This window comes from Mesoplodon bidens (assembly GCF_964165515.1).
Source record: "Mesoplodon bidens genome assembly, chromosome: 11".
In the NCBI taxonomy this organism is placed as follows: domain Eukaryota; kingdom Metazoa; phylum Chordata; class Mammalia; order Artiodactyla; family Ziphiidae; genus Mesoplodon; species Mesoplodon bidens.
In genome coordinates, this window is record NC_138167.1 from 13,844,340 (window position 1) to 13,860,025 (window position 15,686).

General features: G+C 37.4%; 1 protein-coding gene across 1 annotated transcript in view; it reads left to right on the forward strand.

The window, feature by feature from the left end:
• The window catches only part of PIK3C2G (phosphatidylinositol-4-phosphate 3-kinase catalytic subunit type 2 gamma), a gene marked incomplete at its 5' end in the record, with an annotated part of 318,729 nt that overhangs the window by 34,719 nt on the left and 268,324 nt on the right, over positions 1–15,686 (forward strand). The window contains 2 exon segments of the mRNA XM_081248761.1: positions 2,336–2,406; positions 6,940–7,003. Coding sequence (XP_081104887.1) covers positions 2,336–2,406; positions 6,940–7,003 — 135 coding nt within the window.

Below are 15,686 nucleotides of genomic sequence, written 5' to 3' on the forward strand. Positions count from 1 at the left end.
TTGCCTTGTTTTATAAAATATTCTTTCAGGAATAGACATAGTATGCTGATTAATATAACTGAGAAAGTTTATCAATTTGTGACCCTTCTTCATGGTCTGAATTGCTATATTTAAAATAAATGACCAATGATTTTTTTTTCTTTTATATATCTATGGTAAGGGAATGGTGAATGGTTTCTCTCTTATTATTTAAAATAATGTCAAAATTATCTATGATTTTCATAATTTCAGCTGTAAGCTAAATTATGTAAGCTAAATTATTTATGAATAATTAAATTTTCTTTCTAGTAAAACAACATAAAATTGGCTTGATAATATTCTTTTTATATAATATTAGGAATATAATGATAGCTATCATTCTATTAAATTTATTGACACCATCAACTTTCAGTAGATATTTCAGAGTATTCTAATTGTAAAAGGCATTGCAAAGCTCAATTCATCTTAGATGGCTTTTCTATTTTAAACTCACTTCTATTACACTGATATATAGTGATTTAATTCATGTTCCATGAGATTATTCATAAAACATGTTGACAGTCTTTAGAAATCATCATATATTTCAAACTTTTTAAATTCCTGTCTTGATTAGAAGTGATGTGAATGGCTGAGACTTTTTAAAAATTTTTTTCTTCCTTTCTCTCAAGTTTGACCAAAAGTATTGCCAACATTGTAGACATTAATCGTAAAATTAAGATTTCTTTCTAGTTCAAGAAAACGTTCACAAAACATTTACAGCAATAGATTTCTGTATGAAAAAAAAGGAAAAAAATACCTTAATGTTTTTCTTAAGACAAAGGTATGGCCCTCACCTTTGGAGAAAAGTAAATTGCACAATATATTCCATGGACAACTGCTCAAACTTTCCTCCACCCCTTAGAGATCCTTTAGATAAAATTTTTTTCTTGTAAGTCACTGTATGACAATGGACAATTCCCCCTCCCCCAAAAGTATCTCTGGAAGCCAAGTAAAGTGGTTTTTAAATGAATATGATTATGCTATTCAGAAAGATGCAAATAAGTCATATTATTTATATGCTGCTTTGCTTTTAACTTCTGAAATAAGGCAAATGCCAAATACTACACTTCAAATCTTACTACCTCTATTCTGGCTCTTGTTTTCACTCTCTATTTTTCCTTCCCTTTCACTGTCCTCTCCATGCCTAAAGTTTTGCTTTCTCTACTGCAGAAAAATTTGTCTTAACCACTATGATACTTTCAGATTTCATCAGCCAGTGACTCTAGAGGTAAATTCCTACTGAGTAAGCCTCATGTTTTCAAACTCCTTAGCATTTCTACAAAGCATTATTTATTCATAGCATGTACTCAAGCTATTATAACAATAACCTTATTCTTTCCATGTTACTTAGCTTCCTTCTTCTTTCTCACAATACAACCCAATATAAAAATTAATTTACCTTTGACCTTAAACCATATAAACATTTTCCTTCTGATGTTTTCTGTCAGAAATTCTAATAGGCAGTTTTAAAAATACATTGTGTGTGTACTGACATACAGGATTACATGCACCCCAGGCATGGAGGGACTCATTCAGCTGTCAAACTTAACGTCACTGTGTGGTGAAAAACTGCAATTATGATGGAGTATATTTGCATTTTCTGCAGACTTGCATAAGGTGTTCATGGATGCCCATTCCAGAAGAGCTAATCAAGGAGTTATGATGTGAGTGTGTGTGTGTGTGTGTGTGTGTGTGTGTGCATGCATACATGTGGACCAGAGGACTCATATTTTAAGATGAGTAGTTCCTGCTCATCTTGGGAGAAAAATACAGTGCCATCTGATAACTTCTGGAATTTACACCTATCCGTAGTTTTCTTTCATTAGCATAATTGAATGTTCATGAGATGGAAGGTTCTCTCACGCTGACGTTTTGGTGGCAAGGTATGGAAAATCTGAACAAAGGAGGAGTCCATTCTGCGTCTGCCAGCCAATCTGGCAAGCTGTCAAGCCTTATACTGCCACAGATTCGTGGCCTAAATGTAAAGAAAATGTGCACGTATGTGGGAGAACTGGTGTCTGAAAAACTGCCTTCCTGCTGGGAGAAATTAATGTTTGACCTTGGTGATAGCAGGATGTTTTTCAACTATCCGTGGGGTTTATCCTCAACCAAAGCTCAGCTTTCTGTTTTACTTTTGAAAAGAATGCTTATACAGTTGAGGAGAGTCTTATAAGGTCTTTAAAACAAAGTATTAAAATGATAAATGAGAGTTATCAAAAGAGGTGAATAAAATGACAGCAGGAAGTTATGGACCTATTTTTATCTGGTATTCGTTCCTATTTGCTCTATAAATATTAATATATTCTGCTGTCTACAGCATGAAGATGACCACAGTCAGTTTTATCTGAACCAACTTCTAGAATTTATGCATATTTGGAAAGTATCCAGGTAAGACATTTTATTCCTGTTCCAAGACTACTTTCTGACTGAGTTCTCAAGTGCCAAATCACAATATTTTTCAGTCGATTGTAATAACTGTCCTTTCACTAGTACTGTGGAAGCTATTGTACTTTTAATAGATATCTCCCTTTGGCAAATTCTGTTAATAATTATCTACTCTTCACAGCTATTCAGATACATCTGAAGAGCTGCTAACACCTTCCAAAATAATCTAACATTCATTATAAAATATCTCTGCTACCGGTTATTACATTTTCAAGGATTTTTTTCCTCATTCATTTTATAAATTTGATTGTGCATGTGTCACTAAGCTCTTTGTATAACTGAATTCCCATAGTTTGAAAGTCACCATATCTTGCTTTAAATTCCTTTCTGGAACACCCTGAAAATAATTAGTACATTATAAACAGAGGAGTGTGACTTCAAATTGGAAAACTCAAGTGACAGCAAATGAACATATCCTAATTGAGTCTGATATCTCAACATATGCATGTATTATTTGAAAGAACAAACCTATCAGGAAGCTAACCTGGGAGAAGATATCAGTGCTACAGGGTGCCTTTATCTGGAATTAAAGTTGTTCTGAGCTGAATGATCAAAAAAGGGAGTGTGTTGGGCCTCCCTGGTGGCGCAGTGGTTGAGAGTCCGCCTGCCGATGCAGGGGATACGGGTTCGTGCCCCGGTCTGGGAGGATCCCATATGCCGCGGAGCGGCTGGGCCCGTGAGCCATGGCCGCTGGGCCTGCGCATCCGGAGCCTGTGCTCCGCAGCGGGAGAGGCCACAACAGTGAGAGGCCCGCATACCGCAAAAAGAAAAAAAAAAAAAAAAAAGGGAGTGTGGGAGGTATGTCATAAATCTCTAAAGCACAGCCTGATATAAGAATCAGTTTAAATTGTTTTTAGTGACTATTAATAATAGCTATCACTTCCTGGAGTTCTAATACACTTTGTATACATCATCTCATCTAATTCTCCCCACAGCCCCATAACAATACATATTATCTTACTTCAGAATCAAGGAAACTGAAGTTCTGGAAGGGTAAATAACTTGCCTGGGGTTGGCCGCTCAGTTTGTTAGTAGTTTGTTAGGATTCAAATCAGGGCTGTCTGCAATTTGCAAAGGCCACGTTCTTTCATTAAATTATCGTATCTTTCCTTTTTTTTTTTCCTTTTTTGTGTCTTTCTCGCCCCCCCCCCCCAGTATTCGGCCTCGTACCATAAAATCATAGAATGGGTAAAACTTAAGAGGACTTTTGATATAATTTAATCCAAATTTTTACTGTATTGCTAATTACATGCATCAGATAGGTCCCCATCAAAATGGCATATTAAACAAAGGCTGTATTCCAAAATAAATTTATAAATCAACAACTACCACAACAACAAACGCAGAGCAAGTCATCAAACCTGACAAATTCTTTAAAAATTGGGGAATCCCTGGGAATCAGAGACCTGTTTTGAACTGTTCTGTGGAGGCCCGTGACTTGTAGGTGGCTGCTACCTGGGGCACAGAGAGACAAAAGGAGGCTGTGAGTCCCATAGGATTTATTTGCTCACTTTTCTTTTTTTACTGTATTTTTTTATTGAAGTATAGTTGACAGACATTTCTTCATTCCTTTTCTTCTTTTTGTTGTTCCTCCAATTGGGTAATTTCAAGAAATCTGTCTTTGAGTTTACTGAGTCTTCTGCTTGGTCTAGTCTATCAAATTCTTCAGCTCATTGTATTCTTTAGCACAAAGATTTCTGTTTGGTTCTTTCTTATGTTTTCTACCTCTTTGCTGAATTTCTCATTCTGTTCTTGTATTGTTATGCTAAGTGCATTAAATTCCTTTTCTGTGTTCTCTTGTGGTCCTTTGAGCATCTTTAGGACAATCATTTTGAATTTTTTGTCAGACAATTCTTGTATCTCCATTTCTTTGGGGTCAGTTGCTGGAAGCTTACTGTATTCTTTTGGTGGTGTCATATTTCCCTGATTCATTGTGATCTTGTAGCCTTGCAAAGCTGTCTGTATACAGGAAGCAGTCACCTCTTCCAGACTTTATGGGCTGGCTTCAGTACAGAAAGACCTTCACCTACAGGCGAGGGCCAACTGGAACGTGCTGTGACCCTGGGCCTAGTGGTGCCAGGCACCAAATGCAGGGTTGTGAGACAACGCCAGGTCACTGGGGTCCACAGCATCGACAACCGTGCAGTCCTTGGTAAGCACTGTGGGGGGGGGATCTGCAGTAGCTGCAAAGGCTGTTGCGATCCTCAGTGGTGCCCCCAGGTCCAGCAGCTAGGGACCAGGGCAGGCAGCAGTTGCTGCTGGAGCTGGTGGTGTACATACTCACAGCTCTGGGGGCCAGCTGCAGGCGGCTGTGGAGTGGCAGAGGCTAGCTGCAGACACTCATATAGTTGGGGGTGGGGGACAGGGCCAGTCTCAAGGGTTAGGACTAACTGTGGGTGCACTGGCAGCTACAGGGATCCTGGCTGTTGGTGTGCACTTCTGTGGCTGCAGTCTCCCTCCATGGGCACGTGAATGGCAGTGAAAGCCAGTGACGAGAGTCAGGACAAGGGTGTGCAGGTGCACAGCTTGGAGGTTAGCTGCAGATGAGCCCAGTGGTGCAGACCAGTGACAGGAGAAAGGGCCAAATCTGCCCCAGACACAGCTGTGGGGATCTTGGCCATCAGCGTGCACTCTCATAGTTGCCAGATCTCACCACAGATGTGTACATGGCAGTGGACGCCAGTGACAGAGGACAGGCTAGTGGCATGCAGGTGCACAGCTGGAGGGGCTGTTGGAAGGGGTCAGTCATGGGGAATAGACTTGCACCTTGCACTTGAGCAGCCACTGAGGCCTGGGCTAGCTGCAAGTGTGGATCTCAGGGTCTGGCAGGGGCGGTGCAGTGAAGGAAAACAAAACCAATGAAATCTACAGGGGGTCTGTGGCAGCTGTGCTGGCTGTTGGTTTCTTCAGTAGTGAAAGTTACTGAGGCTTTCTGCAGAGCAGGTGGCTGGGAACCATGGTAACTCCCACTGCATGGCTGACGCTGGTAGCCACTGCCCTTCCTCCTTGTTCTAGCCACCTTTATCCATCTCAGCTTTGCTGGTCTCTGGGTGAGATGAAAGCAATGCAGGTCCTCCATGTAGTGTCCCACAAGGTTGGGGAAGCTGCTCGTTCACTCCACTCCTCTTTTCCAAGAGAGGGGAACTCGTTCTAGCAGGGGATTTCCCTCTTGGCACTGAGCAGTGTTGGCCTGGAGGATGGGATGATGCAGGCAAAATGAAGCTATTCTCTCTTCCCTCTTTATGGAATTATTCTCAGGGTTTTTTTTTTTTCCCACTGTGTTGTTGAAGTTTCTTGGGTGGTTTCCTGAGCTCTCCCCCAGAGCTGTTTTTGTCCGTGGATAGCTATCCATTGATCTTTGTGAGGAGAGAGAGGCTGGGATCTCTTATTGAGCCATCTTGGTGACCCCCAGGACTTTGCTTTCTGAAATACAAGGCTGCTCTGCCTGCCTTCCTCAGACCACTTTATGATGTGATGAGACCAAGCGCTAGAGGGCACGAGCTTTGATTTCAGTGTCCCTCTTCTCTGACTTGTCTTCCTCTTAGAAGCTGGGCAAATCACATACCTTCATTGGTTCCTAGGAGTTTTCTATAAAATAGATATAATACCTAATAGAAAAGTGCTGAAGCACATGAATTCTTGAGGGGTTTTTCTTTTTAAATTTTAGGATCAGGTTTTATATAAAAGTCCTCCAGTAGCCAAAATCTTTCACAGTTCCTTTCCTACACTTCCATGGACTTTTACATATTCTATGCATTTTGTCTAACTAAAGTGGTAACTTAATAAAGACTGAGAAGGCAGCTACTGTAAAATATATTGGTGTGTTTTTAACACTGTGTTTTGTGTTGTATGACTGACTCTTCAATTCAATTCAGGAGTTTTCAGGACAAACAGGAAGGGAAAGTTAATAACATTTGGGAAAATAATTTTAAACAGTGAAGCAAAAAGAATCTCTGCTCAACTCACGTCTATTCCACTTAAGTATAGATAAAGCTGAAGCATTAAGAGAAGCTTAGAGAAAAAAGCAAAAATACCAGAAAACACAGAGGTTTAGTGTCAAAGACAACACCATCTATGATACGTATATGTCATTAATTCTAAAAGTAATTCTCTGAAAAGTTTTGCATATTTAATATTTCTCAATTTATTTGTCATTATCTGCTTATGAATCCCTTTGCAACTTATATTTTAAATTAAGAGTAGTTTGATATAATGAACAGTCTTTCAGAGGTTTGGTTAAGTTGTCATGGATTTCTCTGGAGTTCTAAAGTTTTCAAATACGTTTGTAGTCTATCAGGTTATACCAAGTTTATAAGGCATCCATCTGAAATGACATTTAAAAGTATGTCAACAGTAATCCTTTTTAAACCCTGTTTGCTATAGAAACATGGACAAAGCAGAACTTGTGATAAATGTGCTAAAGTTAATATAAGTTTTCCTACCCAACTTTAAACAAAGTTCTTTTTTTCTTTCCAGACAATGTCTCTCAACAGTAATCAGAAAATATGACTCCCACCTAAAATACCTATTGAAAACACAGGTATTAACTTTTGTTACTTCTTTAATTAATTCAATAAGATTTTATTAATTTTCTACTCTTTTTTCTAAAGCTTTGCAAGTTTCTGGAGATACAAAGATGAATAAAGCAGGGGGTCTACACTTGAGTGACTTTCATTCTATCATGGCAAAACAGACAAGTAAACAGATGTGTGTAATAAAGTGTCATAGGTACTATGAAAGACCTATGTGTATACAGGACACACAAAAGAGGGTTATCAATTTTACTTATTTGATCTGAGTGTTGAAAAATAACTAAGCCAGCCAGAGAAAGAGCGTGGTAAGGAAAGTGGGAAGTAGGGATAACTTTAAGCATACAACAACATGAACAGAGCAGGTAGCAAACAGCCTGGTGTGATTAGGAAACTGTATGTACTTTGGAATGGCTACAATTAGGGTTCAAGGTGAGAGCCTGGAAAAAGACCAGATGAAAGGGACAAGCAGGAACCAAGTTACGCAGGGTCTTAAGGACATTTTATGGACAATTTAATGATTTTCTAATTTATCAGCTGATGACATAGAGCCATTATGCAGGGCAGTAGAATGACAGATGGGTGACTATAGGACATTTCATTAACCCAAAGAAATGAGGAGGGCATGGACAAAAGCTCTACTATAGGGAAGGACAGGAGAAGACAGATTCATAACAGGTGAAAATCTGTAATTTACATGATTTGGTGAAAAACTGTGAGTAATGAAAGAAGACAGTGTTTAGAATACCTCCAGATTCCTGGCTGCCGACTGACTGCATGGAGATGTCAATTAACTAAAACAGTGAAGATAGGAGAAGCTAGCTTGTCAGGGAATATGATGGATTCAGTCCAAGACTACTGAGATTTGGCCACCTATTGGGCATCCAAGTTGTAGTCACCATTAAGCAGATCATTTCTTATAGCTTGTTCTTCCAGGGAAGGATCAGTCTTCCACAGATAAAACATTGTATGATTACAGAAAATGAGGTAAGAGAATGTGTTGAAAACAAGACTCCTTTTTCCATTAAAAAAAAATGACTCGATATATATAAAAGGATACAGATCTTAAGTAACTACTCCTAATATTAAAAAACAGTAAAGGGTTCTGAAAATAATAAATTATATTTCTTGATGTAGATACCAAACTCATACATGAATTCCACATAAATATGTAAAGACATGGTGATGACAAATACACAGCTCATATTCCTTCCCAAATTGTAATCCTCTCACTCTGATTCCATTTTTCTTTCTTGAGCCTGGCCTGAATCTGGAAGATTAAAATGTGGAATGTGAAAAGAATTCACAATTAAATTAAGTCTCATAAAAGTGTCATAATTACTACTTCTTTGTCATAGTCATTCTTTCTAGCATAGAATTTGAAATTTACCAGGTACCCAGGGCACATTAAGACTTCATTCCTAGATCATTTATGTCTCTTGACTAGACACAGATATACTTTTGAGGTTATCATAACTTACTTATGGATGAATTTTAATTATCTAAATGTCTCAGTACTGCTCATGTATCATAGATATATTTTTACAAACACACAAACACATGCACCAATTGTTGAGAATCTGTAACAGTTCTTAATTTCCAAATATAGTAGTTTGATCATACCACTTACATATGAAGCCTCCAATGTTTTCACTTTGAAAGAAACCATTTTTGAAAGAAACCAATTGTTCCAAAATGACTGAAAAGTTGGCAAAACATCAAAGAAATACTGTCTTTATATTATCACTGGCAAATAGTTATTATCACCCACATCTGAATTATTTTATAAATAGGCCACAGTGTCTGCAACTTTCCACATGAACTCCCCCCAAAACAATGAACTTTTTAAATGACATTCTTCCTACGAAGCATCAATAGCTAAATATCTAAGAAATGAGGACAGACTGTGATATTATCAATTCACAATTTTGCACTTTCTATTTGTTTGACAAGTGCATTAAGTAGCATTTCATCAGCCTTGAAAACAGTACCAATTTGAAGAATAATTTTTATATTTCTCAAACTTGGATTATTACATGATTTGAAAAAAAATAACAAGCAGGCTGAATAAATATGCCATGAATATTATTGAATAATATGGATAACTTATATTTCCAAATATTTTATTTCCTCAGCAATCGCTATTAACATATTTTAGACTTATTTCAGATTGGGCATCCTAACTATTATGTTTGTTAAATGGCTGATCTTGTAAGTAATTTACATAGAGCTTTTTCTTTGGGCATTTTTTTTCCTCTCTTCTATTCTACTCATAATTAAGGAATGTCTTCTGTATTCATGCTATATTCTGAATTCATCTCCAACATTTAGGAGAAATTAAGAATAGAAGAAAGAGAAAGAATTTTCCCCTAAGGTATTACTTAATGCTTACTTAGTACAAATTACTGAACTATTTACTCATTGGAATCAACAGAAATCAAAATCAGAACCATGCTCTGAAATTGCTGATGATCTAGTTGGAAAGACAGCATATTCACATAATGCACATAGAGTGGTGTATGTACAGGACAAAGCAACGTAAAACCAGATTTCAATCTAGATGGAAGAATCAGCTTCTGATTCAAAGTTGCTTTTTCCTAGTAGCCTCTAGTGCATTGTCTCCAAAATTTTATTTAAATGCCAAGTAGGACCTTTAGAGACAGCTAGCAATGCCTACCACTGATGACAAACCTACACTAGGATCTGGTAACTGATGAACTAATTGTAAACCAGATGGATCTGGATTGAGAAAAATCTATTCATGCTTCAAAATGTAGTTTGGCTTCATGAAACATCTGCCTGGTGTGAAATGAGCTAAAAGCCTCCAAACCCTTTACCATCAAGCCCATGGCTCAGAGGATGTACCAACTAGATGATCAGAAAAATATGGCATCTCTATTATTCAGGTATAAGTAATTCAATGAGGAAGGCAGAATAATTCTTAACTCACACTTTCCTCTCCTCAAGACCAAAATCCAACAATATTTAGAGAGACCAAAAATTCCATTTATAAGGAGAAAGAAAGGGGGCACATAAGGATCTGATAATATATATTTACTTTTTTAGAACTGAAGCTTTCTTAGTAACAAGCATATCACTTGTTGGATTTTCAGAAGTTTTTGATATCAAACATAATTTAATCAGAGTGGCAGTAAAGACAGAATTTAGGAGCAGAGATTCCAAAGTCAGGTAAACATATTTGCAAACCCTCTGCCACTAGGAAAGCTTTTATTCAGCCATCCTTGAGTTTATATTATTCATCACTAGAGTGAAGATAATAAAATAATGTGATGATTTTTTAAAATTAACTGAACAGTAGATGTAATGTGCTTAATATTATATAGTGGCTGGAAGATAAAAAATGTTCAAGAAAAGATAAGTACAAGTGTTATTTTATTGCTATTAGAGTTGTTATTTTTAACACTATTACTAAAGTAGAGGATTGTATAGGATCTAGAAGAAAAATGTCACAAAACTGATTTGCATTCACAACAGAATATAAGAGGTGGGAAAGAAGTAAAAAAATCATAAGAAGAAAATAGGGTGAAATGAATTGGTAACAAGGACCAGCTGAACGGTCACAAAAGGAGAAGTCAAAGACATGAAGGAGAAAAAGTCAGGTTACAAGGGAAATAAAACACCTTTGCAGAATTGGAACCTACCTTAGCAGAAATAAAGGGCAGATTGAAACTACTAAAATTCAAACCTATGTATAGAACACTGCCAGACATGAAGAAGAAGAAAACTGAAAGATCTTCAATAAGGAAGATAATCACTAACCAATGTAATCTGCATTCCTAGTGAGATACAGAATTAAAGGTTTTTGTCAAAAGAATAACATGATCTGATGATTTAAGATTTGTGCAGGGGCTTCCCTGGTGGTGCAGTGGTTGAGAATCTGCCTGCCAATGCAGGGGACTCGGGTTCGAGCCCTGGTCCGGGAAGATCCCACATGCCGCAAAGCAACTAGGCCCGTGAGTCACAACTACTGAGCCTGCGTGTCTGGAGCCTGTGCTCCGCAACGAGAGGCCGCAATAGTGAGAGGCCCGCGCACCGCGATGAAGAGTGGCCCCCGCTTGCCGCAACTAGAGAAAGCCCTCGCACAGAAACGAAGACCCAACACAGCCAAAAATAAATAAATAAATAAATATTTTTAAAAAAAGATTTGTGCAGTGAATTATATAATATACGAAGAACACACACACACACACACATACACACACACCCATTAAAGAAGAACTAAGCAGACTATCTTATTACACAATAAGTTTGGTACAAAATATTGCCAATATCATAGGATCTGCTTTTACACCACTTCATATCTCTTTTCTCTACATAAGAGATATCCTTTGGTGAAAAGCCATGTTGTAGCTTTTCTTTGCCATTTCAGCACCAAAGTATGCATCCATTATCAATACAGGCAACTCAAAGATATTTCAGATTCAGTTCCACACCACCACAATAAAGTAAATATGGCAATAAAATGAGTCACATGAATTTTTTTGGTTTCCCAGTGCATATAAAAGTTATGTTTACACTATACTGTAGTCTATTAAGTGTGTAATAGCATTATGTCAAAAAACCCCACAATGTACATACCTTAGTTAAAAAATAATTTATTGCTAAAAACAATGTCAACCATCATCTGAGCCTGCAGTGAGTGGTAATCTTTTTTGCTGATGGAGGATCCTGCCTTGATGTTGAGGGCTGCTGACTGATCAGGGTCGTGGTTGCTGAAGGTTGGAGTGGCAGTGGCAGTTTCTTAAGATAACAATGAAGTCTGCCACATTAATTGACTCTTTCATGAATGATTTCTCTGTGGCATGCAATGCTGTTTGACAGCATTTTACCCACAGTAGAACTTCTTTCAAAATTGGAGTCAATTCTTCTCAAACCCTACCACTGCTTTATCAACTAAGTTTATTTAATATTCTAAATCCTTCATTGTCATTTCAACAATCTGCACAACATCTTCACCAGGAGTAGATTCCATCTCAAGAAACCACTTTCTTGGCTCATCCATAAGAAGCAACTCCTCATCTATTCAGGTTTTATCATGAGATTGCAGCAATTTAATCCCACCTTCCGGCTTCATTTCTAATTCTAGTGCTCTGGCTATTTGCACCACATCTGCCATTACTTCTTCCACTGAAGTCTTGAACTCCTCAAAGTCATCCACTAGGGTTGGAATCAACTTCTTGATTCCAACTCCTATGAATGTTGGAATCCTATGAATGTTGATATTTTGACCTTTTCTTTTGAGTCACAAATGTTCCTAAGGGCATCTAGAATGGTGAATCCTTTCCTGAATGTTTTCAATTAACCTTGCCCAGATCCATCAAAGGAATCACTATCTATGGCAACTATAGCTTACAGAATGCATTTCTTAAATAATAAGACTTAAAAGTCAAAATTACTCCTTGATCCATGGGCTGCAGAATGGATGTTGTATAAGCAGATATGTAAATGACATTAATCTCACTGTACATCTTCATCAGAGCTCTTGACCATATGCATAATATCAATATTTTGAAAGGAATCTCTTTTTCTGAGCAGTAGGTCTCAACGGTGGGCTTAAAATATTCAGTAAACCATGTTGTAAATAGATATACTGTCATCCAAGCCTTTTTGTGCCACTTATAGAGCACAGGCAGAGTAGATTTTGCATAATTCCTAAGGGCCCTAGGATTTTCAGCATGGTAAATGAGCATTGGGTTCAACTTAAAGTCACCAACTGCATTAGCCCCAAACAAGAGAGTCAGCCTGTCCTTTGAAGCTTTGAAACCAGGCATTGGCTTCTCCTCTTTAGCCATGAAATTCCTATGTGGCTTCTTTTTCCAAGAGAAGGCTGTTTTGTCTACATACATTGAAAATCTGTTGTTTAGTGTAGCTACCTTCATTAATTACCTTAACTACATCTTCTGGATACCTTGTTGCAGCTTCTACATCAGCAATGCTGCTTCATCTTGTACCTTTATGCTATAGAGACAACTTCTTTCCTTAAACCTCATGAACCAAGCTCTGCTAGCTTCAAACTTTTTTTCTGAAACTTCCTCACCTCTCTTAGCCTTCTTAGAATTGAAGAGTTAGGGCCTTGTTCTGGATTAAGATTTGGCTTAAGAGAATGCTGTGGCTGGTTTGATCTTCTATCCAGACCACTGCGACTTTCTTCATATCAGCAATAAGGCTGTTTCGATTTCTTATCATCCCTATGTTCACTGGAGTAGCACTTCTAATTTCCTTCAAGAACTTTTCCTTTGCATTTACAACTTGGCTAACTGTTTGGTGCAAGAGACCTAGCTTCTGGCGTGTCTCTGCTTTCGACATGCTTAATGTCAAATGATATCCTCACTAAGCGTAATCATTTCTAGCTTTTGATTTAAAGTGGGAGATATGCAACTCTCCCTTTCACATGAACACCTAGAGGCTATTATAGGGTTATTAATTGGCATAATTTAAAAATTTTTGTGTCCCAGGGAAGAGGGTGGCCCAAGGAGAGGGAGACAGATGGGGGAACAGCCAGGAAGCAGAGCAGGCAAAACAATATTTATAAAGTTTGCCATCTTATATGGGTGAGGTTCATGGTGCCCCAAAACAATTACAATAGTAACATCAAAGATTAGTGATCACAGAGCTTCCCTGGTGGTGCAGTGGTTGAGAGCCCGCCTGCCGATGCAGGGGACACGGGTTCGTGCCCCAGTCTGGGAAGATCCCACATGCCACGGAGCGGCTGGGCCCGTGAGCCATGGCCACTGAGCCTGCGTGTCCGGAGCCTGTGCTCCGCAACGGGAGAGGCCACAACAGTGAGAGGCCCGCGTACCACGAAACAAACAAACAAACAAAAAAAATGATTACTGATCACAGATCACCATAACAAATACAACAATGATGAAACGTTTGAAATATTGCAAGAATTACCAAAATGTGACACAGGGACATGAAATGAGCAAATGTTGTTGGAAAAATGGCACCAACAGACTTGCTCAATGCAGGGTTGCCACAAATTTTTCATTTGTAAAAAATGCAATAGCTGCAAAGTGCAATAAAGTGAAACATAATAAAATGAGGTATGCCTGTTTAAGGTTTAGGTTTCCTTTTTAATGTACCTAAATGGAATCAAATTATATGTACTTTTTGTGCCCCATATTTTTCACTCAATATCGTTTTTGTGATCTATCCACATTATTCTATATATACTTTTGAATTATTTTCATTGCTGTACATTACTCAATTAGATTAGCAAACTTCAACGTATCTATTCTACTGTTGATGTACATTCAACCTAATCTCAGGGGGTTTTCTAGGGTACATAACTAGGGCCATAGACTTACAAGGTAATACCAAACACTTTGTTTGGACATACACATTTCACAATATGTGAGTTCCCATTGCTTTATTTTCTCACCAATGTATGGTATAGTCCAACTTTTAAAAATTTTGCCTACATGAGGCATATGTAATGAGATATTATTTCATTTTTAACTTTTATTTTGCTGACTACTAATGCCTTCATAATTCTTTACTCTTTTTAAATATAACATCAAACTGTTTACTTTCTATCTTACTTTCATTATGATGTCATATTTACTAAATCAACTTTCTTGAAGTTTAATTTCTGTATATAAAATAAAATACACTCATGTAAACTGTATACTTTGAGTAGTTTTGAAAATGTATATACCTATATAACAACCATGAAAAACAAGATATAAAACATTTCCGTTACAAAAAAAGTGCCCCAGTACTTAACCTGAAGTAAAAACCCTGACATCCTAGACATCATGGAACTAAAGATTTACTTTCTCTCGATATGTATTTCTTTTACCTGATCTCCAGTAGAATTTTACTAGAAGTGACAAGTGGTAAGAGCAGAATCCTTGCCTTCTTGTTAAACTTAGAGAGAAAGTTAGTCTTTCACCACTGAGTATGATGTTATTTGGAAGTTACATGGTTATGACATGAAGTTAGTTGCTCCTTGCTAGGTTGAAGAAGTTTCCTTCTACTCCTAATTAGCTAAGAGTTTATACCATAACTGGGTGATGAATTTTATCAAATGCTTTTTCTGTATCTCTACAGATGGGCATATGATTTTTTTCATTTATTCTTCTCAGATTTTAAAACTATCCTTGCATTACTGGGATAAGCCACACTTTGTAACAATTTAGAACCCTTTCTACATATTTCTGGCTTCAATTAGCTAATATTTTGTTAAGGATATTTGCATCTGTATTTATGAGAGACATCAGTCTATACTCCTTATAATGTTGTGGCTTGATTTTAACATTGGAGTAATGCTGGCTTTATAAAATAAGTTGAGAAATATCCCTCTGACTCTGACTCTGTATTCTGAAATAATTTGAGTAGATTTGGTTTTATTTCTTCCTTAAATATTTGATAAAAATCACCAACGAAACCATCTGTTTCGAGTTTTCCTTATAAGAAGGATTTTATTATAATTTCAATTTCTTTGACATAGAATTATTCAAATTTTAAAGCCATAAATTTGCCTCTAAATTTTAGTGGCATCCCACAAATTTTGATATGTTGGCCATCATCTCTTTAAATATCTCTCGGCCCCATTCTTATCTTTCCAGAACTCCAAATGCATGTATGACTCTGACAGGTATTAGATGGTATGTTCTGGGTTTTATTCCCACTCTTTTTCCCCTTTGGTTTTGGTTAGGATCATTTCTC